The sequence below is a fragment of the Myotis daubentonii genome, chromosome 13 (assembly GCF_963259705.1).
Source record: "Myotis daubentonii chromosome 13, mMyoDau2.1, whole genome shotgun sequence".
NCBI lineage: Eukaryota > Metazoa > Chordata > Mammalia > Chiroptera > Vespertilionidae > Myotis > Myotis daubentonii.
This window is the reverse complement of record NC_081852.1, coordinates 62279287-62305385: the sequence shown is the minus strand read 5'-3', so window position 1 is coordinate 62305385 and position 26099 is coordinate 62279287. Positions and strand designations below refer to the sequence as shown.

The 26099-nt window shown below is 48.8% G+C and overlaps 1 protein-coding gene across 5 annotated transcripts in view; it reads left to right on the top strand.

The window, feature by feature from the left end:
- EDRF1 (erythroid differentiation regulatory factor 1) overlaps window positions 1-24423 on the top strand; it is a 29419-nt gene extending 4996 nt beyond the window's left edge. Inside the window, exons 6-25 of one of the 5 annotated variants that reach the window (XM_059661753.1) lie at window positions 156-312; window positions 3440-3541; window positions 3806-3927; window positions 4566-4677; window positions 7080-7227; window positions 7310-7418; window positions 7676-7787; window positions 9158-9418; window positions 10797-10868; window positions 11083-11233; window positions 13226-13414; window positions 13721-13921; window positions 15049-15267; window positions 16463-16686; window positions 18045-18203; window positions 18354-18503; window positions 20254-20407; window positions 21789-21904; window positions 22827-22978; window positions 23664-24423. In XM_059661753.1, coding sequence (XP_059517736.1) covers window positions 156-312; window positions 3440-3541; window positions 3806-3927; window positions 4566-4677; window positions 7080-7227; window positions 7310-7418; window positions 7676-7787; window positions 9158-9418; window positions 10797-10868; window positions 11083-11233; window positions 13226-13414; window positions 13721-13921; window positions 15049-15267; window positions 16463-16686; window positions 18045-18203; window positions 18354-18503; window positions 20254-20407; window positions 21789-21904; window positions 22827-22978; window positions 23664-23820 — 3067 coding nt within the window. In that variant the 3' untranslated portion in view covers window positions 23821-24423. Of the gene's footprint in view, window positions 1-155; window positions 313-3439; window positions 3542-3805; window positions 3928-4565; window positions 4678-7079; window positions 7228-7309; window positions 7419-7675; window positions 7788-9157; window positions 9419-10796; window positions 10869-11082; window positions 11234-13225; window positions 13415-13720; window positions 13922-15048; window positions 15268-16462; window positions 16687-18044; window positions 18204-18353; window positions 18504-19640; window positions 20231-20253; window positions 20408-21788; window positions 21905-22826; window positions 22979-23663 lie in introns of those variants that run through there. The other 4 variants (XM_059661755.1, XM_059661756.1, XR_009448289.1 and 1 more) reach the window with 4 other exon arrangements.
- Window positions 24424-26099: the final 1676 nt, after the last annotated feature.

Below are 26099 nucleotides of genomic sequence, written 5' to 3'. Positions count from 1 at the left end.
CACTATGATATTGTTTACATTTCAATGTCTTATATTTCTTTTCTTTAAAAGTAAGATTTATGCTTGGTTATAGAGTCTGGTTTTAAAAGGTAGTAGACTTGCATGAGCTGACCCCTAGTGACAGTGTGGTATTTTTCTATTTCTGATTTGGCCAGTATCAATGGCGATGGAGCCGCGCAGCCCGTCCCATCTGCTGCAGAGCAGCGGGAATCATCCAGTTCAGACCAGACAGGTGACTCGGACGGGGCGTCGTGGCCCGCCCCCTTTGAAATGCCTTCTCCGGTTTCCGAAGATCCCAGTGCTTCCAGTCAGGTGAGTTAGTACTCCGAGGCTCACTCAGCAAACTCATTTAAGAAGACGAAACCAATTATCTTGCCAATAAAAATAGATGAACAGGAATACAAAATATTCTACCAATTTATGTCTCACAATTATAAAATCATACTTCTTTTAGTTTGGGTTTTTGGTGTTTTTTTTTTAGGAATTTGCAGGAGATATGAATGGCTAGATCAGATTTTCTTAAACTAAAAATTTTAAATATTTAAAAAATGTTCTCAGCATTTAATGTAGCTCACCAATATGTTTATCAATGCTGATTATCTCCTTAAAGTCATAAGAGTATTATAACATATAATAAATATAGTGATGTAGTATATTTTAAACTTTAGGTATAAAGCAAGTGCCTATCAAATATCGACTCAGAGACTTGGTTGTAATTTAAATACTGACCTTAACTTTTAGTATGATTTTTAGGGCTAAAATCACCGTTAAGATTTTCTGGGTGAGGTTCCTGAGGTTTTAACCCACAATAATGTTGTGAAGCTTTTAGCAAGGAAGAGAGAGTAGAATGTGTTGTCTCTTTTTGTCTCTTATATTCTTGGTTTCTTCTTATTGCTTGTTTAGTTTTGTCATTGTTTCTATCAAAGTAAAAAAGAACTCCACAGGTGTGAATTGTATATGTCTGTTTTCAGGTAAATCTATTGATAAACTTAAAGGAGATAAAAATAGGATCTTTAACTTGGTAAATTATTTTTCCTCTTGCTCTGTGTTCTCACATATTAAAAATTATTCACCCAGATTATTGCTATCTTTACAAATTATAGGATTACAAGGAGGCAAATATGTTTAACTTGACTTTAGTTTTTGTAAGTTTTAAGTTGGAAAAACCTTATTAAACTATGTAATGAATTCAGATTTCTCCCAAGTTGGGAAAAACTGAGGAAAAGAAAGGAATTACCATGCAAGGTGACCGTGGGAACCAGCAGAGGGGTTGGTGTGGATGAAAAGGGCATGGGGGCTGTGCATGCACAAGGCCCAGGTTTGGCCGTGGGGACTGGTTACACTGGTATGAACACAGGATGTATTAATTTGCTTTGTAGTTAGCCATTATGTTGTATTTGTTTTATACGCTTTCATGTATATGATTATAGTTCACCAAAGGAGTTTTTAAAAATTCTTTTTATATTCCTTGACTTCAAAACCCACACATTATAAAAAGACACAGTAGAAATACCAGTCTCCCACCACCCACCTCCCCTTCCCATTCTGTCCTTACCTTGTGTAGGGCTCCCTATGAAAGACCTTGAAGGCTGTTGAGAAGCTGTAGACTTGCATGTGGAGGAAGTGAACTGGCATCTAGTTAGTGCCTCTTATGCCCTGCACTTGACGCCATGGGTATAAAGTACTGCATATGTGTTATGGTATGTGTTCAATGTTGATGGTGGCATTTTACAAGTAAACTAAACTCATAAAGAGCAGATGTTTGTCCCTGGTCTCATGGCTGGTGAAGTCCAGGCTAGTGTTCAGATCCTTGTGACTTCAGAGGCCTGTTCTCGAGCCGTACTGCACTGTGTCCACATGTTCCACGCGTGTTCAGGATGGCCTCAAAGCAGTCAGATTGTCTGAGCAATGCCATGTGCCGGGAAGAGCTCTCCTGCCATAAAAATAATCTTTCACAGAATGTTTTTAGAACATATTATACAGCCTAAATTTCAGCATTTAGAGATTTATTTTTGTCTGCAAGCCACCACCTTATGAATTCTTGTTCCCCAAACCTAAACCACCAGTTTGAGGCCTGGGTTAAGCAGTATTAGAGTTGAAATAGGTGAAATAGTTATCTTTATAATGGCCTGAGAGCCAGATCTTTATTTGGAACATCATAACCTAGAGCCCAAACTCTAATTAAAGCAACTACCTGGCAAATACGATTTTGGGAGTTGGTCCACAGGTAAATAACTTGTCTGTGTAATAAATAATAAAGTTTGAAGCTCTATAGTATTCTTTAAGGACACAGCAAAAGTGCTGGAGATGGATGCATGCGCACCCACCCACACACACACAACCTGTGCGTACAGTCACGTGCACTTCTTTGCAGGCAGATGCTAAGCCTATTAGCATCCGCCTAGGACGAGAAGTGAGAGTTCACGGGCTACGGTGTGTGCGCACATAAGCATCCCCATCTTGGGGACTATTGTGGCATTGACATTCGGTTTAAAGTAATCTGTCTTAATGGCAGCTGCCTAATGATTGGAAAACTGACTGGCGGGCTGAGTTTACCACTGTCAAAAGTTCCTCTTTCTAAAAGGGTTTTTCAAAGTACAGTCCACAGGATGTATTGACTTAAACGTGTCCTGAGATGAAGTCAGTTTGAGAACATTGGTCACACAGAGGGGAAGTCGATTTTCTACTACAGAACCTCTTAGAGTCATGGTTGTCAACCTGTGGGTTGCGACCCCTTTGGCGGTCAAACGACCCTTTCACAGGGGTCGCCTAAGACCATCCTGCATATCAGATATTTACATGACGATTCATAACAGTAGCAACATGACAGTGATGAAGTAGCAACGAAAATAATGTTATGATTGGGTCACAACATGAGGACCTGTATTTAAAGGGCCAGAAGGTTGAGAACCACTGTCTTAAAGGCTTTTCCATGCTCGTGAGCATTGTTACTCTCCAGACGCAAGTCTGCAGCGAGTAGCCTTTGTCACCACTCACTCTGGAAATTTCTACCAAGTATCCCAGGACTAGTGGTCTGTGAAACACATTACAAATGCAAAACTAGAGGCTGTCATCATGACGGGTGTCTCAAAAATAGGGCTGGAGTTTCTCAGGAATGTTTTAATTGCATGGAGATGGGGTGGCTAAAGGTTAATGGAATTGAAATTTACCCCAAAAAGAGAAAAATTTAAAACTTTGAACGCTAAAGTAATCTTCGATCTTTTCTCAGTGCGAGCTAAATGTGATTGGCTCGATGCAGTGGCTGGGATAGCTGAGAGCTGTCGGAAGCCACCAGTGACGAGAGGTGGGACTATGTCTTAGCCTGATGACAGCAGTAGCTTTGAGGTGTCTGCTTTGAATGCTTAGGTGATACTCTAACAGTAGGCCGTTGATAAGAACTCTGGCAGCAGAATCACTCCTATCCTTGCACTTTTCACAGGGAAGTGAGCCTCTCGAACCCTCATACATAGTGGGGCATCTGGCCTCAGCCCCCAAAGAACAAAACCTGACTACTTTATTCAATGACGGGGAGAACAGTCAGGTATGCTTCCCAGGGTGTCCACGTGGAGACACCCAGCCCCAGCCTACTAGTCATTAAAAACTAGTCTCCGTTGGAATTCATAGGGGGGAAATCTACTTGATCCTGAAAGTCCATTTCTAAACAGCTCTGACCTTACAGCTCTGTCATGTTCACTTCGACTCCTTTGTCCTTTCTTTGTTCTAGTCTTTCTGTGGATCATGGGGGGAAATTACAGCTCTCCTGTCTATTATATAATCACCTTTCCAATTTTATTTTAAATAAAAGGGTCTTAAAAATGATTTTGTTCGGAATATTCTGTGGACGTTTGAAGATATACATATGTTGGTTGGCTCCAACATGCCTATATTTGGAGGAGGCAGATACCCAGCAGTCAGCTTACGTCTCAGGTAAACCACGCGCGTTTTCCTTAAAACCTCTGTCCATCTGCTCTCACCCATCGATCTGGGCATCCCTCCCCCTCCTGCTAGAATTAAAATGCACAACCAAGAAGGAGCTGTTCTCAGGGAATGCTGGGTGCCCTGGAGCTGGTTCTCCCTGGTCCTTGATGAATGGACTCAGAGGTCTTGTACTGGCCTCGTCTTACATCTGAGTCTGCCACTTGTGAAAGTGTGGTAGAATTTATTTACGGTGCAGGAGGCGGCTTTCCAGCGTCCTGTTAATGCTCCAGGTGTGTGTGCTCACATTGGCCAGTGGTGGTTCCGACTTGGGCGGCAGCGTGCAAGGTGGGCAGTCTTCACCGCAGGTTGTTGGAGGAGCGTGCAGTGGGCCCACAGTCACCTGCTGCCATCTTTCCTTTTGTTCCTGCTGAAAACTCTCATGGGTTCCAGTTAGAGAAGCAAGCAGAGCTTATGCAAAGATGTTAAATAGAACAGCTACGTGTGCATATTTCATCAGCAAAGCTTATATGGCATTTCCCACGTAGGGAGCACAGATGAAAATAGTTAAATGGGAGAAATAAGTCTCAGGTGATTCATTGTGAAACATCTTAATTAAACCAAATAACACCAGAAATGTTCCATTTTAGGGATAACAACAAACCAATCAATGTGCTCACTGGAATTGACTATTGGCTGGACAACTTGATCTGTAATGTGCCGGAGCTGGTGATGTGTTTCCATGTAAACGGGATTGTACAGGTGAGACACGGCGCGTCTTCTCATGACCTCTCAGGAGCAGCCTGGTGCAGAGAACAATGCCTCACCGAAGTGTTAAGGCCCTGAAAACCCCGGGTGTACTTTCTGGCAAGGAAGGTAGCCGTGAATAAACTGGAATTCGAGCATTTCCACATTTGAGTTGTTGGTAGAATTCTAGATATCACAGGAGGGTAATTTTCCAGGTAATTTGTGAGAAGGTTATAAATACACTGAGTCTGCACTGTGGCCATAGAACTGTCATTTTAATGCCGGGCACCCATGCTGGTCACAGTGTCCATACAGTGGAGGCATTGGTTCAGGACTCAGTTATCTGCTCAGTATATGCAGTTTCAGGGAGAGGCCACAGTAGTAGGTCGCTTATAGCACGTTGTTGCTGAGCATGCGCTGTGAGGAGGCACTTTGTCCCCATTATCAATGTTGGGGGAGAACATAGAGTGTGGTCCTGGCTCGGAAAGATAGGATCAGTGGGAAGTGATGTGCAAAGAGGAAGCAGGAGACGCAGGGTGAGCGCTGGAGTGTGATGCGCACACAGAAGTCTGATGTTTGTAGAGGGTGAGGTCATTTCTCTTTTGATCTGAAAAACAGACTTCCTGGAAGTGGCATCTTAACTGGATCTTGAATGAGAGATAGCGTCCCCCAAAATACCAGATGGATCTTAAAAGACAAGTGTTAGTAAATGGGGGATTGGTAATCCGTCCAGTTAGGGAGCAAGCCTTCTGTAGCAGAAAGGTTGGGAAGGTCAGCCACATCCCAGGGCCTTGATGCTGAGCTGAGTGTGGACTTGGTTCAGTTGGGAACCTGGAATTGGTGGACGCTCTGCATCTGGGATGTGAACTTCGTGTGCTGGAATAATAATCTGGGGATGGTGTGTAGGACAGCCTGGGAGGGTTTGGAGACAAAGACGGGCTAGGCATGCACTACTGTTAGGAGTGACGTAATGTCCTCCTACTACGTCATGTCCCCCTACTTAATAAGTACTGAGAATTGGCGGCAGTCATAATGGCTCGGTTTATTGAGTGCTCTTAGTCCCAAGCACTTTGCTAAGTGCGTTGCAGGCATTGTCTTATTGGTGCCCGTGTCAGCTCTGAGCTGCCCGTATGCTAGTATCCCTTTGGATGGAAAGGGAGACTTGAGAGTCACAGAGCTCAAGTGAGTCACGCAGAGCCACATTGCTAGTGAGTGGTGGTGCCAGTATTGGAGCCTGTCTCTGCCCGTGGCCGTGCTCTTAGCCGTCGTGCTGCAGCCCAGTGACTCCACCTTAAGCTCTAGCAGGAACCCCGTGCTCTCCAGCAATGCATTTGCTTGAGCCAGTGTTTCAGGATGGAGGGGACTTTGGAGATGATTCCATTTGCACCGTCCCCCACATGGCAGCATTGAATGAGAGCGGGGAGAGGAGGAGGGGAAGGGAATCCGGGCTCGGGTGCTCAGGGCCAGCATCCTGGTGGTGTTGCCTGAGGTGGGAAGGTGGAATCTGTTCAGGTGGGGAAGGTGATGTGTTATCGTTGGGCAGTTTGGGGAAAGCATTAAAATGCCCACTGAGCATGTTGAAGTTGCAGGCATTTAGAGCAGAGGGGACTAGAGACAGAGTGGGGTGCCTTCTGCCCAGATCCTGTTGAGTTCCTCCCCAAGGAACTGCAGTAAACGAGAACAGCGGAACCTCTCCCAGGCAGGGGAACGGGGAGGCTTTCAGGCCGAGGGAAGGCGGCCAGAAGCTCTGTAAAAACCAGGAGTGCGGTAGCTGAGCCAGGGACGAGCACCACCCTTAGGACTGGGGTCCAGGTTCCCAGTTGGTTTGGAGTCCCTAGTCTTGGAGTATTTCAAATGTGGGCAGAGACGTTTGGGGAAGTGTGACCAGAAGGCAGGCTGGGGACACGATGCGGAGGTGCTTTCAGAGCAGTGGTGGTGCTGTCCATGCGCCTTTACACATTGCTGCCCGCACCCCCCCGCCCCCCGCCACCCCAGGCTCCATTTCTGTAAAGGGAAGGGTGGTGTTTCCTGGAGAAACTTCCCAGGTGCTTCTAGTGTCTAGGGGTGAAGTCTGCCTCCGGTAACCCTCTTCCCAGTTGAGAGCCATCGGGGTAGATAGAGGAAAGGGTGCCAGGAGGTTTGTTCCAGGTGAGGACAGAAATGAGATCATGCCTACATTCGTGGTTCACAGTTGGGTGATGGCTCTCCCTTGAGAATGACTCCTGTGGTACATGAACAGCATTGCTGACCGGTGGGTCAGATCCCTCTGGGAGCCGTAAAAAGATGGAAAACCATTGGTTACATCTCAGTCAGGCTGCACAGGTCTCTGATTGCAGGGCTTATGCATGTGCTCGCTTTTCAGGAAGAGAAGTGCTGCTGCCGAGGTTTCTCTTACCCGCCCTCTCTGTGTTTTACAGAAGTATGAGATGATAAAGACAGAAGAGATTCCCAATTTGGAAAACTCTAATTTTTCTACTAAAGTCATAAAAGACATTGCACAGAATATTTTATCCTTTCTGAAATCTAATTGCACCAAAGAAGGACATACCTATTGGCTCTTTAAAGGTGAGCGAATTCTTGAACGAATGATAATCCAATGGATTTGAGTGGCTCCTGGAAAATGAGGTTCCTTTGTTTGTTTTTGCAGCGAGTGGCAGTGACATAGTGAAGCTCTATGATCTCACGACTCTTTGTGAAGAAACTGAAGACAAATACCAAAACCCGTTCACAATGCCGGTGGCTATTCTCTTATACAAGTGAGTGCTGTCGCCAGTGAAAACAAGGAAGAGTAGCCTTTTGTAAGATTGTAAAGTGCACAGCCACATCCCCCGAGCCAAGTATTTATATTTACACACACATACACACACACAGTCTACACCAAAAAAAACTTGCAGGGAGGGTAACTTTGGTTGTTTCTGTGGCCCTTACTCTGTGGGAGGAAAGGGGGCAGCCTACACTTGAACCTTGCAGAGAATGATGAGTGGGCGTCAAGGTGATACAAATGTTTTTTTAGGGTTGCCTGCAACATGATGATGAAGAAGAACCAAAATAAGAAACACTACGGAACTATCAGAACGCTGCTTCTCAACTGTGTTAAGTTGTTGGACAAAAGCAGACACCCTCAAGTAAGAGTGACACCTGTGTGCTCTGTGAGAACAGCCTAGCGGTCTGACGGGTGTGCCTGGCACTGAAGCCACTGGCCTTAGTGTGTAGCTGCCTCTCCGTGTCTGGGGGACGGGGCGGTGGGGAGGGGGTGCTGGGGAGGGTGTTGGGAGCCCCATGTGGCTGCTGAGCACTGAAAAGCTGCCGCTTTGAGTTAAGTGTGCTTTCAGCGTAAAGTACACCCTGGATTTTAGGATTGTGTGTGCACACATTATGTGTTAATTGAATCAAAGATAATATTAAAATTAGGCCAGCCAGGTTGTGAACATGGCTGCTGGAACCTTTGTCATGTGATGTGCGCTCATGTCGCATTCCTCTTGGCTAGCACTGTGTAAAGGGAGGACTCGTGTGTAGTGCATTTTCCCTCGCTCTGTCACTCCTGGTAGGGGAAACCACTTTTACGGTCTCTAAGATCTGTTTACACAGACGGATCTTGTTAATCACTGTTAGTATGGGTAAGGTTCACAGTCCATACATCAGTGTATAATAAAAGCATCTCTTAGAATGATCTCTCAGCCATGAGCCTCCCATTTTACACCCCCATGCCCTCAGTTGTCTGTATTTTTGGTGTAAGGTTAGTTGAAGCCTGTTTAAATCAAGAAGGTCTGTAGTCTGTACCTTTTTTTTTTTTTTAAAGCTCCAATGTTTATTATAGTCACATCCAGTTTAGAGATAAAGATTATTCTAGAGCCCAAACCAAGAGAAAATTTTTTTTTTTGCAGAAAAATGGCAAAACCGTTTCTCACTTAAATATCTAATTGCTGGTTGAAGGGGTGGTGTTTGATGGATATTGAGTAGTTTATGTGACAGTTAGAAAATGGTTTTACAACTATTAAATGTTATTAGAACCACTGAATAATAAATAATAGAGTGGAATAAACAGTAATATATACATGCCCATTTTAGGAGATACCACAGTGGACTTTTCCCTCATTAAGCTAGTGGGGGGGGGGTTCCCCCGGGGCCATAGGTTGCATAGTAAATACTAGTTGCCCATGTAATTTATAGCTTATGGAGAGAAATTCCCTTTTCTCGGTTGATAGGGAGGACACTTGCTAATGCAGTTAGGACTCTGTACCCGGAGACTTAGTCTCCAGTGAAGTACAGTTGCCACCTTTTTTAAGAGAGAGCGCTGGGACGGGATAATTTCAGGAAGTGAACACACAACCCGGGAGAATGTCAGAGAGCCTCAGGGTGCTGGTGACGGGCGGGGCCGCTCTGTGCCCGGTCTGCGCTGGGGGCAGCCTGTGTGCGCAGCTCCTGGAGCGAAGCTCCTTCCACCTGAGAGTGCTCAGGTTTGATGACAGTCACGCCTTTTCTTTCTTTTTATAAGATTATTGCTTCAGCCAATTACATGCTTTCAGAACTCTTTCAATTGGATGAACCTAAAAAAGAAGAAAGTTCAGAGTCTCCCTTAAATGAGAATTCTGACGAAAGTTACAGTGAGGAGGAGGAGGAGATGCCAGACAGCGATGAAAATGGGTCCTATTGCACCAGCTCTGACCCTCCCGACGACAACAAAGCAGTGGCCATCATCAAGTCTGTTGGAGAATTGTCAGTTCCAGAGAAGTACAAATCCATCCATCAGATCAGAGTAAGCATGTTTCAGTGTGTATTGAAGTGGTCCCAGTGGAAAAACAACAGTGGGTGAGCGCGCACAGTCAGCCTCTCAGAGGATGGCGTTGTTGCATTGTAACCAAGACCCCCGGCTCATGGAGCAGTTAGACCAGGGGTCCTCAAACTACGGCCCGCGGGCCACATGCATATACAAATAATGTATTTGTTCCCATTTTGGTTTTTTACTTCAAAATAAGATATGTGCAGTGTGCATAGGAATTTGTTCATAGGTTTTTTTAAAAACTATAGTCCGGCCTTCCAGCGGTCTGAGGGACAGTGAACTGGCCCCTGTTTAAAAAGTTTGAGGACCCCTGAGTTAGATGATAGTTAAAGACAGAGTGACGTGTAGTTACAGTTGTTCACAGAGGGAACACTTTCTGTCCTCTGAAGCACTCCAGAAATGTCGTCAGTATTCACATAAACGTCTCTAGTTGGCTTGGCCTTCTCAGCGTCCCTTCTGTTAACCCTCACCTGAGGACATTTTTCCCATTGATGTTTAGAGAAAGTGGAATAGAGGGAAGGAGGGGGAGAGAGAGAAATGTTGATGTGTGAGAGACATAGCGATTGGTTGCCTCCCGCATGCATCCTGACCACCTGGGCCGGGGATCGAGCCTGCAACCGAGCACATTCGCTTGACTGGAATTAAATCCATGATCCTTCAGTTGGTGGGCCGACGCTCTAATCACTGAGCAAGACCAGCCAGGGCTCTGTGTCCTTTTTAAAACGGAGCATCGTCCAGAGCCCTGGCCCCAACACGGACTCTGCTCTTGGACAGACCACTCACCTGTGCTCGCTTCTCTGCAGTCCAGTCAGCATAACCCAGCCTCTGGGGATTCGCCCAAAGGAAGTGCCCTGCAGGGGCCCTCCCACAGAGCACCACTCAGTGGGTGGGGCCTGTTCCCTGGGCTTGCCCCTAGGGAGCATCAGGGACACAGCGAGACCACTGGTGACGCTGAACTTGCTGCTCGTTGATGGTGGTGGTAGCTGTGCTATCCAGTGTCCGTGCTGATTAGAAGTTGAGCTGACCTAGGAGATTAGGTGTACATTTATCTAAAACATTACTACTCACATTCACTTTTTTGTTGAGTAGAATAATTTTTAATGTAAGTACTTAAAGCAACACGTATGCCGGAAGATCTTTTTGTTAAGCAGGATTTGTGTTGATGATGCTTATTATATATCAGTTGAATCTGCAATTAAAACAGTACATTAACCTTAATACCTCACTAAGCTGAGTACACAAGCACATTTTGAAATTACTGATTTCTAGAGGTTTAGTAATTCCCAGGAACTGAGAGGTGTGGAATTTGTCACACTGGTCGCATAGTAATAATTTTAAATGTTTGTTTCTGAAGCCCAGTTGTGCGTTTCCAGTTTGCCATGACACCGAAGAGCGCTGCAGACTTGTGCTTAGCTATGTTCTGGAGGTGAGTTTGTTGGTGTCTGAGGGATTACTGCTGTGGGTTTTCTCTCCCTGAAGCATAAAGTGAAAATTAGCTTTTTCCAACTCTTTCAGGTCAAATGTAGTTTTTAAAATATAAATTCTCCTAAATGCATTCAGTAGTCCAGATCCTTTCTTATATTTAGTTTCTAGTTGAGCTTCAGTTACAGGCACAGTAACTGTGTCTCTTTGCTTTAAAGGGTTTAAAATCTGTGGACAGCAGCATTAAGAAAGAAAGCGACCTCCCTGCAGCTGACCCCAGCACCCCAATCCCATTGAAATATGAAGATGAATCCGCAAGGGGGGGTCCTGAGGGTCTGGAGAAGCAGATGGCCTTGTTTTTGGACAAAAGTAAGTTGAATTGATGTGCAAATAAGGCCTTTTCCGTAGAACAAGATGCTAGTCCTTCGCCAGCAGCCGACTTGTTTGAGTCAGTGAGGCATTCATTGCCGGACCAGGAGGAGAACATGTGAGTGGAAAGGAGGGGAAATGTCCGGTCCTTCAAAGCAAAACAGCGGATCGCTTTGGTCCTTCACGGGTGTCGCTAGTGAGAACCTCGGGTGCTTCTGAGACACCCCTACCTCAGCGAGAGCCGAAGGGGTTTCCGAGCAGCCGGGCCCACCCCTGGCTCGCATGCAGCTCTGCTAGGCTCACTCCAAGTGAAGACAACAGTTGTGCCTACTTCAGGGGGTTGGGACAGTGTACTGGTAAGCCCTGCCCCGCTTCTAGCCGCTGTTGCCTCGGGGCAGTACCTAATAAGGCAGGGGTCCTCAAACTTTTTAAACGGGACCAGTTCACTGTCCCTCAGACGGTTGGAGGGCCGGACTATAGTTTTAAAAAAAACTATGAACAAATTCCTATGCACACTGCACATATCTTATTTTGAAGTGAAAAAACAAATGTTTTCGACGGGCCGCAGTTTGAGGACCCCTGTAATAAGGGGAAATACCTGATAAGCCAGAGCTGTCACTGAGAAGGTCATCTAACTCATTTTGGGAGCATCACTTCCTGACGAACATGTGGGTTTTGAAGTAAAAGTCTGAGTTTCTGGTTTATTTTAATCTAATTTACATTTATTTTCCAACCTTATCCCCTCCCCCTTTAAAAATCTTTTTCAGTTCAAAAATGTTTTGAAAATCTGTGTGTTGGCAATAATACCCAGTGTTTTGGGAGCGTCTCTTCATGACATAAAAGGGGGGAGTCTCCCCAGCATTTATGTAGCACTTCTGGGTGCCAGGCTCGAACCCAGACACGATGAGAATCGCCCAGGATGTAGACACTGTGCCTTTTCATGGCGCTTTTTCTGAAATGCCTTTCTGTCTCTTCCTCCCTCCCTCCCCCTCTCAGCTGTTGAAAACCCAGCTCCTGGTCAGGTTCTCCATGCTCCCCTCTGTGGCCAGCGGAAGGACTGGGTCCCCTGCCACTAGGCCTGCCTTCCCCCACCGTCAGCTGTGCTTGCACAGACACCTTAGTCAGCTTCGGTGTTCTCACATGCCTCACACAGAGAATGTGTATAGAGTAGGGATAAGAAATACATTCACGAGTAAGACCATAGTAGAGACTGTTCATCGCTTTGAAAGACTCGTGTTGTATCTGATCAAAATGAGAAATCTTGAGGCTGGGCGATGGGGGAGGCTGGTCCCCACGGCAGTTTGTTATGTGTGAGCTTGCACGTGTCCCCAGAAGAGGTTTATGGATCCGCCTAGGATAGAGGCCACGTCACTTCATGTCGATTCTGGTGCCTGGCATAGTGCGTGGCACAGTGTGATCATTGGTTGGGTGAGGAAGGTGTAAGAGGCTGGACTTGAAGTGAAGGCTGTTCTGCTAGAGGAGCGGTCCAGTGTACGGAGGTGGGCAGCGAGCAGTCCCCTGGCTGTGACTGATGGATGGATAATAGGGGAGGAGGGCTGGGTAGTGAGACTGAGAAAAGGTGGCTCAGGAAGTGGGCTGAGATGCTTATCACGACTTAGTAAGTAGCGAGAGGCTGTTTCAGTGCTTCAGAGCAGGGCTCCGCCGTGAATAAAGCCGGCTTTCGGAAGGTAAGCTTTCGGGCAGACTCAGGGGCAGACTGGAGGCAGGAGGCGGGTGTCTGTGGTGAGTGGAGTGACGTCAGTGACCCTGAAAGAGTGGCGGCCGCTGCTGCTGGGAGCGGAGGCCCGGGAAACGCAGAGCGTCTGTGGAAACAGTTTCCCTCCGTGTGGTTCCTTGACGCGTGGTGTTCACCAGTCTTGTCACAACAGTAGCGCCTGAGCCTGGAGTGAGTGCTGCTATTAAGAAGCAGAAACTACTTGTTCATGGTGCCCCACGTGAACATGAAACGTGCTGCCTCTCCCCGTGTCCTAGTGGGCTCCCTGCAGAAGGGCAATTGCTCCAGCCAGTCCGGAATGACCCCTGGCTCCTGGCAACATAAAATGAAGCTCCAGCTGATCCTCAAGTCATCTAAAGCCTATTACGTGCTGTCTGACGCTGCCATGAGCCTGCAGAAATATGGACGCGCGCTCCGGTACATCAAGTTAGCTCTGCAGAGCCACGGTGAGCCCCTGCGGATGAGCATGTCACAGGCTTTGGGAGGGGGACAGAAGACATCTGGGTCAGTAAAGTTTTACTCCTACTTCTGTTGTAAAATTGAATTTTAAAACCACCTTTTGCATCTTGGGTGTCACTTAGTATTTTATTTTCTGCTCCAAGTGGTTTAATGACATCTTCATTTTGAAATACATGAAGCCATGTTTGCTCTCTGATATAAAATTAACTTAGAGTGGATACGGCTGGTAGCAGATTTTCTTAACACTTACTGTGTTCATGATGCACTTTTCCTCCTTCCCACTCTCCCCACAGACACTTACTGCTGCCTCTGCACCAACATGCTCTCCGAAGTGCTGCTGTTCCTGTCCCAGTACCTGACGCTCTGCGGTGACATCCAGCTGATGCTGGCCCAGAACGCCAACAACCGGGCGGCTCACCTGGAGGAGTTTAACTACCAGACGAAGGAGGACCAGGAAATACTGCACAGCCTCCACCGGGAGTCCAGTTGTCAAGGTGGGCGGCGGGACCCCGCGTTCCTGCACGGGGACTGTGGGAAAAGGGGCAGACGTGTTGGTGCTGGATGCTGCTCTTTGTCCTTATTTCTCAGTTTTAATGTGGAGCATGCTCGTGTGTGTGTGTGTGTGTGTGTGTCTATAAAATGCTTTTGAAGTATTTTATAATTGCTACTTATACAACTAGAACTAACTATAAACAAGCTCTCAGACAATTGCGTTGACTTCCTGCACTTGTCTTCTCAGGAGGTTTTTCAATAAAACTGTAGTCTGCTGACCAGGCCGTGATTTCTTTAGAAAAGCAATAGCATTGGTAGAAGTAGATGGATTACCTTCTGAATAATTCCCGGGGCTCAGACACTGAGATCATTTTTAAACTTAGTTCAGGGTTGGTAGTCTCACTAAATATGTCACTCTGTTTGGAGTTGTCCGATTTTTAAGCTGGAGACAGGAAAACGTAGCCCACAGCAGCAGGCCCCTCATTTTATTCTAGAATAAAATGTGTGCTTTTTGACGTGAGAAAGGCCTCGGTGTGTTTTTCATTGGACTTATAATACGTCGTTGTGAGAACGACATTCTCTCAAGCATTTGGGTGGCATCAGGAGCTACTCTTTTTCCCCTTGAATTTGGGGCTCTGCACCCAAGTTTACTCCCGTCCCCACTAGGTGGCGAGCTTGAGTCTGAGGGCCCATCCCGCAGCTTCTTCAGTGAGTCTGACGTTGATTGGCAAGAGTTGTAGTCCATGAGCCCCGGTAGCTGCAGAGCTTTCCTGCAGGATCTGCTCCCATTCGTGAAAGAGCAAGGCGGTTCCCCTGTGTCAGCGACAGCGTCAGGCCCTCACCGGTGAGCAGGCGCACCTGGTGGAAGCTGGGGCACGGCATTGGCTGGTATTTCTAGGCAGGAAAATATTTATTTTAATCAAACAGTAATGTCCCAAGAAAATAATAGTTTCTTAAATAAAGAGATCTTTGCTTCGAAGCTTAAATGTTTAGTTTTATTGATTGAATCTTAGTATATTTATACTGTATTGCAATTACTTATTTTATTACCTTAAAAGTGTCAGATTACTTGGATACTAAGGAAGTAGGATTTGCATAATCACAGCGGCGACGTTTCCTTTCTTTTAAGGATTTGCATGGGCGACTGATTTGTCTACAGACTTAGAAAGTCAACTTTCTGTTAGTTGTAAATGTTATGAGGCTGCCAATGAAATCCTGCAATTTAGTGACTTAAAAAGCCAAAATCCAGAACACTACGTGCAAGTGCTGAAGAGAATGGGCAACATTAGGAATGAAATCGGGGTGTTTTATATGAACCAGGCTGCTGCGTTACAGAGTGAGCGAGTGGGTGAGTATCCCTTGGAGTCCGCTCTTCACTGCCTCTTCTGTCAGAAAGTCACCTGGATCTTGGCTCAGGCAAGGAGCTGTGGCGCTTGGTTTTAAGTCCTGGAGCTGGGCCAGGCCGGTGCTGGACGCAGTGGCTGCAGGATCTCTCTGAGGCGAGGAGGCCGATGGGAACGTGCCTCTCTGCACTGCCATAAGTGCAGGCGCATTGCGATGGTTGGGAGAGAGGCGTGTGTGGAAGTTTCAGTGACTGGGAAAGCTTTGGTGAGGTCTGAGCAGATGGGTACATGTCACGTAGGACGTCAGCAGGCAGGTGTGGGGAAGGGAGGGCTGTCCAGGCTGAGAGGCAGCCATGGGAAGGAGCCAGGGCTGTAGGGTTGGTGGGTGTTTAGAAGGGGGCAGGATGCGCAGTTCCTAGGCGGGGAGAGGGCTGAGATAGAAGGCGAATAGGTTGTACGTTTTTTGACCTATAAACCGTGCTCGATGTTAGAGGCAAAGAGTTTATAGCTAGTGGGGGAACCTGTGCTTTTTAAGAAAAAGTCTTTTTTACTATATGTTATATATATTTATTGAGATTCAAGAACCTGTACTTTGTAAGTCAGTGAAGGAGCATGGAAAGGGGAAGTCAGAATGCTAGGAAATTAGGAAACACAGACTGTGCTCTTAAACTCAGTCTTCATAAGGCAGTGCCGTGCCAGCGGGCTTTATTTGCTGCTGTGGCACCAGCCAGCTGCTGCTGAGGGGGCTGCGTTTGAGTGTGCATGGTTGCCATAACAGAGCCCCGGCGGGTGGCCTAGACCACTCACTGATCTCTCCCACCCTGGAAGCGGGGGGCCAGGACCAAGGTGCCAGCCAGGTTGGCTTTCTCTGAGGCTCTGTCCTCGGCCACCTTTTTGCTGTGTCTTTTCTCTGTGGGTGTCCCTGGTGTCTCTCTTATAACAGCTCCAGTCATGTTGGGTTTGGGCCCCACATTATAACCTCCTTTAACCTTAATTGCCGCTCTAGAGACCTCTCTCCAAACAATCACCCTCAGCATGGATGTGAGGGTTGGATGTGAGGGTGAGGGAGGCGCCCAGTCGGCCATGGCAGGGGTGGGGAGGGCGGGCGCTGCTGGACCTGCCCCGTCCTCAGGATCCATCAGGAGACCCAGCGGGCTTCCGCAGGTGCCTGCTTACACAGGTTTTTGTTTTTTCATGAAGTGAGCAAAAGTGTGTCGACTGCAGAGCAACAGTTGTGGAAAAAGAGCTTTTCTTGCTTTGAGAAAGGAATTCACAACTTCGAGTCAATTGATGATGCTACAAATGCTGCCCTCTTGTTATGTAACACGGGAAGGCTCATGCGGATTTGTGCACAGGCGCACTGCGGCGCAGGGGACGAATTTAAACGTGAATTTTCACCAGAGGAAGGCTTGTATTATAACAAGGTAACATATTTGTTCATGGGTTCGTCCATTCATACCTAACTGCCACTTACCTTTGCCATTGCTCCACTAAAATAACGTAAAACCAAAGTAATGAAACCGTGGGCTGTCACAGGACTAGACAGACCATTGTGAGACTCTAACAGGCCTGAGTGTACTAGGGACTCAGGACTGGAGATGACACTGGCTTGGTGCGCAAAAGGTGATCTTTGGTGAAGTGTGTTGGCATAACCAGAGTAAACGTCAGGTGGATTAAAGATGGAAATGAACAGGTGAAACTGTAAAGGTACCAGGGAAATCAGCTCATGGCTGGGCAAGGAACTTTCCCAGCGTAACAAGCAGAAATCACAAAGTAAAAGATGGATCAACTTAAATGTGCAAAAGTACAGTTTTTAAAGGACACAATAGAAAGCAAAATTGAAAAGCAAACCACCATCTAAGAGAAATATCTATAGCACAGGATAGATCCAAGGTTAATAAACTTGGTGTATAGCAGTTAGGAATCATTGAAAACACACTGTCCCCATAGAAGGGAGGACAAATGAACTTGAACAAGAAATTCGTATGTGTAGAAAAAGTAAATGTTTAATATGGAAGCAAAATTTTAACTTTTAAGGGATTTAAAATTTGAGTTTCTTTTACTGATTAAATTATCAAGTACTTTCTGGCAAGTGGTCACACCCAGTGCTGGAGAAGGTGCCAAAGCAAGCACACATTTAACCGAGTACAGGGAGCCCCCTTTTTACAAAAGATCTACATGGGAGCCTGCTTTCACTGCCAGGAGAAACCTGAAGAGGACTTCTGCTTTTAGAATGAAAGGGAAAAGTGCAAAAAGCACTCAGCCTTCGCTTTGCAGTGAGCTGTTACTGAGGCAGTGTGCGCCCCAAGCCCCAGGCAGCCAGAGTCCCAGCTAGGCCCCCTCCCGAACCACACTCAGCGTCTGAGCTACATCTCCGCTGACTGTGCGTCCCTGAGTGAGCTGTGTCCTGAGAGTCAGAAAAGCCTAGGAGAGCTCAGGGTGTGACCTGACCCTTAACGTAACCCGTGCGGAATGAAGCGCTTTGATCATAGTGAACGGAATAAAAATGCACTCAATGTTAGGTCTGGCAACCCTCAAAAATTCCCTGTGTTAATGGTAATTGCGTCTTGTTACACCATTCGGCTTACCAGGGGTTTCATGGGAGCGCTCTGCTTCCCAGTCCAGGGGAGCCTGTACTTCAGAGCTGCATACATTTCCTCCGTGAGGCTTGTTCACAGCGCTGCCTTCCTCCCCAACACGGTCCTTCCACACGTCCTCCCCAAAGCCAGTCACCACCCGAGACTGGGAAGAGGGGCGCGTTGACGCGATTTCCTCCGCCCAGGCCGTGGACTACTACCTGAAAGCGCTGAGGTCCCTGGGAACACGAGACAGACACCCTGCCGTCTGGGACTCGGTGAACTGGGAGCTGTCCACCACCTACTTCACCATGGCCACGCTGCAGCAGGACTACGCGCCGCTGTCCAGGAAAGCGCAGGAGCAGGTACGGGCCGCCGGGCTGGGCAGGAGCCTTCCGCCGAGTGAGCCTGACAGGTGCTGAGCGTCTCCCTGGGAGCAGCTCCATGTTCTTCACTTCCTCATATAAAGTCAGAGGTTGTCTCTTTTATTCCCCCCCCTCCCCCCTTAAAACTAGATTGAAAAAGAGGTCAGTGAAGCTATGATGAAGTCCCTGAAGTACTGCGACGTGGACTCGGCGTCTGCCCGCCAGCCCCTCTGTCAGTATCGAGCGGCCACCATCCACCACAGGCTGGCGTCCATGTACCACAGCTGCCTGCGGAATCAGGTAGTGCTCTCCCGGTTACGTTCAGGGCCAGGTCCGCTTAAAAGTATTCCGGGTGCTTTTCTTATGTTTCAGTATCTTCTTCAAATGCCTCCTGTTCTGTTAGCTACTTAGAAAAAGTTGGCGAGTAGGCATTTTCCCCCTCTTATGCCACATATTTTTCTGTACTATAATCAATTGGGTCTTAGTTTGCAAAATTATATATTTGCCTGGGTGTAGTGTTTTGGTTTTTAAAATATAGTTAGGCTTTGTAAGAGTAGCCTTGTGTAAATCTTGAAGTACCCATTTCCCATCTTCGAAATTTGTTATTGTGAAGTAGAGCACGTAGGGACTTAGGGGAACGTGTACGGGAAAGAGTCCCAGAAGGAAAGCCCTGCATGCTCGGCTTGAGGTTGAGGGTGGAAGAGTGCTACAGGGCCCTTGGGCGCCCCTCCCTGTGGAACCTCCCCACACCCACAGAGTAGCCACCATCCTGCATTTTCTATGCCTTCTCTGTGTTCTACCACTCGGGCAATATGGTCTTTTTTTTTTTTTTTTTTTTTTTTAAGATCTTTTGTTGATTTTTAGAGAGGAAAGGAGAGGGAGAGAGAAACAGCGATCGGTTGACTCCTGCACAACCTCAACCCGGATGGAGCCTGCAACCTGGGCCTGTGCCCTGACCAGGAATCAAACTGGCAACCTTTTGGTACACAGGACAACGCCCAACCCACTGAGCCATACCGGCCAGGGCAATGTGTACACATTTACCTGCTTGTGAACGGTGTAGAATGAGCTATACTGTGCGTTCTCTTCTGTGGCTTAGTGGCCTTTCCTTAGCATCACGTTGAGGTTCCTCTAGGTCAGTGATTCTCAACCTTCCTAACGCCGCGACCCTTTAATACAGTTCATGTTGCGGTGACCCCCAATTTCATTGTTAGAGATTGAACATAATTAAAGCCTAGTGATTAATCAGAAAAACAATATGTAATTATATATGTGTTTTCCGATGGTCTTAGGCAACCCCTGTGAAAGGGTCGTTCAACCCCCAAAGGGGTTGCGACCCACAGGTTGAGAACCGCTGCTCTAGGTGGTGCGTGTGGCTGCTCATTCCCTCAGCGCAGTAATCTTCGTGATTACATCACGGTTTGTTCATCCCTGCAGTGATCGCTGGACTTTTGGGTTGTTTGGCTGAACCTATGAGAACTAATCTCTGAAGAGTCTGTGCACGGAGCCTGGTGCTCAGGTGCCTGTGTGCCTGCGTCCGTCCCTGAGGCCTGGGCTGCAAGGGCTGCCTCCAGGGAGGCTGTGTGCTCCTGCGAGAGTCCACTCAGTCCCTCGGGTCGGCCTTTCTTAGCTCAGCTCCACGCACTTCTCTGCGCTCCCTTGGGCTAGGGTTCCTTCTGAGTGGCCTTTATCCTGAGATGATTGTCCTTGAGGCCCTCGACTCTCCCTTTGCCCCCAGGAGGCCCCTAACCACAATTCCAGTTTGCTCAGGTGGCCTCATAGTCTCAAGGCAGAAGCGAGCTTAACAGTCCAGGACAAGCCAGGGGAGAAGAATGGTCGTTTCAGCGAGTGCACTGAGACAGTGGCATCCATGTGCAGAACGGGGTTGACTCCTGAGTGACCCAGAGGTGGAGCGCAGGCCTCAATGTGGAAGCTAAAACTGTACACATACAAACACCGCCACTGAAATCACACGTGGCCCAGGCGGAGACTAGGTGATGCTGTGGCACAGCCCCACCTCCCCCTGCTCTCACTCCACCTGTGGTTCCAGGTCGGGGACGAGTACCTCCGGAAGCAGCACCGCGTGCTGGCCGACCTGCACTACGGCCAAGCGGGGAGGCTCTTCCAGCTGCTCAAGGACACGCCCTGCGAGCTGCTGCGGGTGCAGCTGGAGCGGGTGGCCTTCGCCGAGTTCCAGATGAGCAGTAAGTCCCGTCTCCCTCCTCAGAGTGGGCGTCGGCGTTGGGCTGGGCTCTCCTACAGCAGCCGTGGGCAAACTACGGCCCGCGGGCTGGATCCAGCCCGTTTGAAATGAATAAAACTAAAAAAAAAAAAAAAAAAAAGACCGTACCCTTTTATGTAATGATGTTTACTTTGAATTTATATGAGTTCACACAAACACTCCATCCATGCTTTTGTTCCGGCCTCCGGTCCAGTTTAAGAACCCATGGTGGCCCTGAGTCAAAAAGTTTGCCCACCCCTGGCCTAGAGCCAGGCAGACCTGCGGTCTCTCTCGGGCATAAGGAGTGGGCTTTTTGTTTGTTCTTTTTCCCACAGTCAGTGACTTTGGGTAGAGACCAGAGTGCCTTTTAAACTTAGAGAAATGGACTAGATTCTGTTCGGTGACTAGAAATGTTGAACCATAGCCCAGGAGCCCATATTTGAAAAAAATGGTGACAGGTCAGTTTAGACAAAGATGTGAGTCATCGCGGACAACTGGGATGAGGGAGCAGCGGGAAAGGAGAGGCGGCCCCTGACTCCCTGTAACACACCCCGATGCAGAGGCTGGGGGTGGGCTTCTGGAACAGGCCGCCTGCAGGCGCTGGGCCAGGTCAGCTCCCGAGGGTGGGGCAGAGCTTGGTGGTGTCTGGTGGATGAAGTTTATTCGGGTCTGAGAGTGAATCGAATCCTGGCTCAGCTGGTCTGGCTGCTGTGAACAGCAAGTTGGTGGGACACCTGGTACTTAGTGCCACAGAGACTTGCCCAGCAACATGGGCCTGGTCCGCGGTGGGGTGGCCTTCGTGCCGCAGGCTTCTCCCGGCTGGTCCACTCGAACCAGACGCCAAAGAGCTGTGCTCGCTCGGCAGGACCAAGTGGAGAGGCAGGGAACCGGGGACTAGTTGTTGCTCTAGGCCAGCGGTTCTCAACCTGTGGGTCACGACCCCTTTGGGGGTCAGAACGACCCTTTCACAGAGGTCGCCTAAGACCATCAGAAAACATATATAATTACATATTGTTTTTGTGCTGAATCACTATGCTTTAATGATGTTCAATTTGTAACAATGAAAATGCATCCTGCAGATCAGATATTTACATTACGATTCCTAACAGTATCAACATTACAGTTATGAAGTAGCAACGGAAATAAAAAATTTTATGGTTGGGGGTCACCACACCATGAGGAACTGTATTAAAGGGCCGCGGCGTTAGGAAGGTTGAGAACCGCTGCTCTAGGAAACGCTTTCCTCGGGTCGTTACTAAGGAAGGTTGACAGCGTTTGAAAGTCAGACTTGTTATTAGCGCATCGACTGGCTGGGGGTCTGGATTCCACGCACAGGAACGACCACTTCGTGTTTCACGCTCTAGGTCAGAATAGCAACGTCGGGAAATTGAAAACACTCTCTGGGGCTCTTGACATCATGGTGAGGACTAAGCACGCGTTCCAGCTCATCAGGAAGGAGCTCGTGGAGGAGCTGGGCCAGGTAAGCGAGAAGGGGGTGCTCTCTTGTGTTCCATGTCTACGCTGAGGGGTGAATGCATGTAGCAGGCATGTGGGGGCATATGTGTGTGTGCAGGGTGGGCAAACATAGGTCTACAGTTGTCTGTATGGAGAATAATACAACAGTTAACAAATAACAATACAAGAATCAGCTGTTTGGCTGCCCCACCCTGTATATACGAACATACATGTGTCAGCTCTGCATAAACACTCAGTGACCTAGATCGTTTTCTTGGTGGCATTGTTATTAACTCTTGAAGTTGCAGTGTATCTTTTACATTTTAAAATAACCACTTAGACCTTGGTTAGGAAGGCCCTGGTGTTCAGTCTGTTAAGTTTTGCTTTTGTGTGTGTTTTGTTTTTCTAAGAGAAAGAAGGGCTGTGCCCTCTTGTAATGTCTGCTAAACTGCCGGGAGCAGTGAGGCGGTGAATGGGCTGAGCAGGCTCGGGGGTGCCCTTTGGTATGTGGGCTTCCGGCGTCCCTGCTGCTGCCACCCGAGCGGGAACCTCCCCGGGGCCCCCGTGCTGCCCCGGCCGGCGGCCCTCCTGGCCCCAGCTTGTCAGGCCCCGTGGGGACCCATCGCCATCTTGTTCCTTTTGCGTCTGATGGTGGAGAGTCAGATCTTCGTTCAGGGTTAGTTTCTTCTTCGTAGGTGCCTGTGAGTTGTGAGACAGTTTGTGTTGTGTTTGAGCTCATTAAAGTGATGCTGGGCGGGCAGAGGAGGAGATGCTGCTCACAGCCTCTGCCTCCGCCGCCACCGCACCCATCGGCCGGCCCTGAAGAAAGAGCTGGGTGCTGGCCGCTGGTTTTCCTTTAAAGCTGCTGGGTTCATGGAACCCAGTCCCATCGCTTCAGCGTGAACTGTAGCTGCTGGGAAACTTGGTGAGGAACTCCCTGTTTGCAGCCCAAGAGTGAGGAGCCGACGCCCGTGGCCGACGCGGCTCCTGGTCTGAACAGAGAGGAGGTGCTCAAGCTGCTCAGCATCTTCGAGTCGCGGCTGGCCTTCCTGCTGCTCCAGTCCATCAAGCTGCTGTCTCCCGCCAAGAAGAAGACAAGGTGAGCGCGCGTGCGGGTCTCCTCCTGCACCTGCCCGCGGGGCGCACGGCCGCCGCACCGACGCTGGGGAGGGACGGGTGTGCTCTGGCCCGTCTTCCCCGTGGGCGCCCAGGACCTGGGGTGGGTGTTCAGTGGGAACTGCTGGAACCAGCCCCGGGGCCTTCACACAAGCTGCGCCAGCATCGCAGCCAGGTGGAGGCGCAGTAGTCCTATGAGTCGGGTCTGGGCTGCAAGTCCGAGGGAATTCTCGCTCCAGGGAGGCAGCCCCCAGATGCTTCCGATGTGAACACCGGCTGAGGGAGCTCCCAGCCGGCCTCTCCCTGGAGTTCCTTCCCAGCGTGTGTCTTCGGACACTCCTTCCTGCGGGGCAGTGCTGTCTGCCCACCTCCACCCCACAGAGTGCAGAGGCCAGGGAGGCAGGGACAGGCCGGCCGCTCTGCTCACGGCCAGGAGCATTGCCTGTACATGGCGGCAGGCACTCGATTGTGTAAGGAATGGCCTTGGTTTTCATTGATGTGTTGAAAGGAACGTCTAGAAACAGGCCCAAGCAGCAGATCCCCAAGGTGTGGACCAGGCATGACTGGAGCACCTGCTCCCTGCAGACACGGGGACTGTGACGGGGGATAGGGGCATCACTGTTTACGTCCCTTCTTTTTTTTTGTCCTGTTCTGTTCTGTTAACCCAGCAATAACGTGGAAGAAGATGTGGCCCTCAAAACCAACAAGCACATTTACTCCCAGCTTCTGAGAGCGACCGCCAGCAAGAACACGAGCCTCCCGGAGAGGATCGACGTCCTCGTCCACCTGCTGGACCAGCTTGCGCGGGGCAGCGCCGTGCAGTGACTCGCCAGGGCCGCGCCCCAGGTGCCTCGTCTGTGCCTTCTGCACTCGGCCGGTTTGCCACTCGGTGCTTCGTTATTAAACGCGTGGGAGGTACCCGCTCCGGTGGGCACCGCGCGGCAGCACAGCGTCCTCATTCCCCACAGACAGGGCCAGCGAGCTCCCCATCCGCGTGGGAAGTGCCGGAATCAGAGTGAGAGCAGCTCCACGCTGCTCTCAGAAGCGGAGGTGGTGCCGTCACACTGTAAGTGTTGTTGACTATGTTAAGCTACGTGGGTTTCAGACACAATTATTTTGGATAAATGTTACGTTAGGTCAAGGGGACCTTTATCCCAGGGACGTCGGTGGTCATGTGGTTAGAGCCACGGCGTTTCCCTCGGAACGGCACGGAAAGAAGTCACCTTTCTAAGCTACAGTGCGGGGTTTCCGAAGACCAGCCGTCGTGCAGTTCTCCGTGTTAGTGCGTGTTCTGAAGGACCCACTTCCCTTTAACTTGGATAACAGTTGACCAAGAATAGGTTCTACCCCCACTTTTATTTTAAACTTGAAACTGTGAATAAGGTCAGAAAACTATTTTGAATAAATAAGTTATTTATTTAAAATGTCTTTGTCTTTTTTCATTTCACGTTGTTTACATCAAATTTTGATTTGAACTGGTTTGATTAATAAATTTTACAGCCCTAACCGGTTTGGCTCAGTGGATAGAGTGTCGGCCTGCGGACTCAAGGGTCCCAGGTTCGATTCCGGTCAAGGGCATGTACCTTGGTTGCAGGCACATCCCCAGTAGGAGGCGTGCAAGAGGCAGCTGATTGATGTTTCTCTCTCATTGATGTTTCTAACTCTCTTCCCTTTCCCTTCCTCTCTGTGAAAAATCAAAATATTTTTTTTTAAAAAAATTTACAAATTAAGATTTTAAAAGCATTAAAAATAAGGCTCTGCCATCCACTGACTTCTCCCTGGACTTCATACGTGTCACGGCAACATGGCTCCCGGCAGCTGCACACACACCGCCCACTCTCCCGGGTCTGGGCGGTGCTGTGCTCGTCCCGCCAGGGTGACACGTAGACTCATGCGCCACGCCGCTGTGGATGAGAGCGGCCCGGCCTGCGCGTCCCCCGCCCGCGGCCTTCAGTGCCAGCCCTGGGTCGATCCTGCAGGCCGCCTGGCAGCCCCTCCGGCGACACCCCGAAGGAGGCTGACCTGCCCTGGAAACGGGGGACCTGTTTCGAGCTGGGTTTTCACACTGCGTCCTCGGGCAGATGTCGGGTCTCCCGACACCGCGCGGGCCTGGCAGTGCTTGCAGGCCTCTCTCTCACCGTGTGTCCACTTCCTTGTTGTTTATTTGCATTGTCCTTGGACAGATTTGCATCCATTTTCAAAAGTTAGTTGTTGAAGCAATTAATGTTTTGACTAAATGGTAAAGCAGTTGTGAGTCAGCCATGTCTGCTCGCGGTCCTCTGTCGTTAGCCTGGACTCGCGCGTGGACCTCTTCCAGTGGATTCCTGATCAGAGAGGGTCTCTCTGCGGAAAGAGCCGGAGGCAGGCACCCGCGGCCGAGCAGCCTTTCAGTCCAGGGAAATGTGTCTCTACGCGAGAAGATAGCGGCCTGTCTTCCCTTGTCAAAGTGTGGTGTGCAATTCCTCTGGGAAAGGTGCTTCAAAATGTTCTGTAATTTGCTGATTTTAATTTAAAGCTGCTTCAAAGTGCTTGTGTTTTAGCTGTTCCTTTAAAAGAATTGTGGCCTTAGCCGGTTTGGCTCAATGGATTGAACGTGGGCCTGTGAACTGAAGGGTCCTGGGTTTGATTCTCAGTCAGGGCACCAAAAAATAATTGAGTTTGTGGCCTGATCATGGGACTGTCGGTCCTTTCCCAGTTCCCCTCCATGCCCAAATGTCCTGTCATTCCAGATGACACACGGTTCTGTCTGTGTTAAGAAGTGATGTCTGCCGAAACCGGTTTGGCTCAGTGGATAGAGCGTTGGCCTGCGGACTGAGGGGTCCCAGGTTCGATTCCGGTCAAGGGCATGTACCTGGGTTGCGGGCATATCCCCAGTGGGGGATGTGCAGGAGGCAGCTGATCGATGTTTCTCTCTCATCGATGTTTCTAACTCTCTATCTCTCTCCCTTCCTCTCTGTAAAAAATCAATAAAATATATTAAAAAAAAAAAAAAAAGAAGTGATGTCACGTGAAAGGTAAAGGGCCACAGTGCCTGTCCTCGAGGTCACTGACCTGGGAAACAAGCTTACGCTGGCAGCCCCACCCCGAGCGTGAGTGAACTGCCC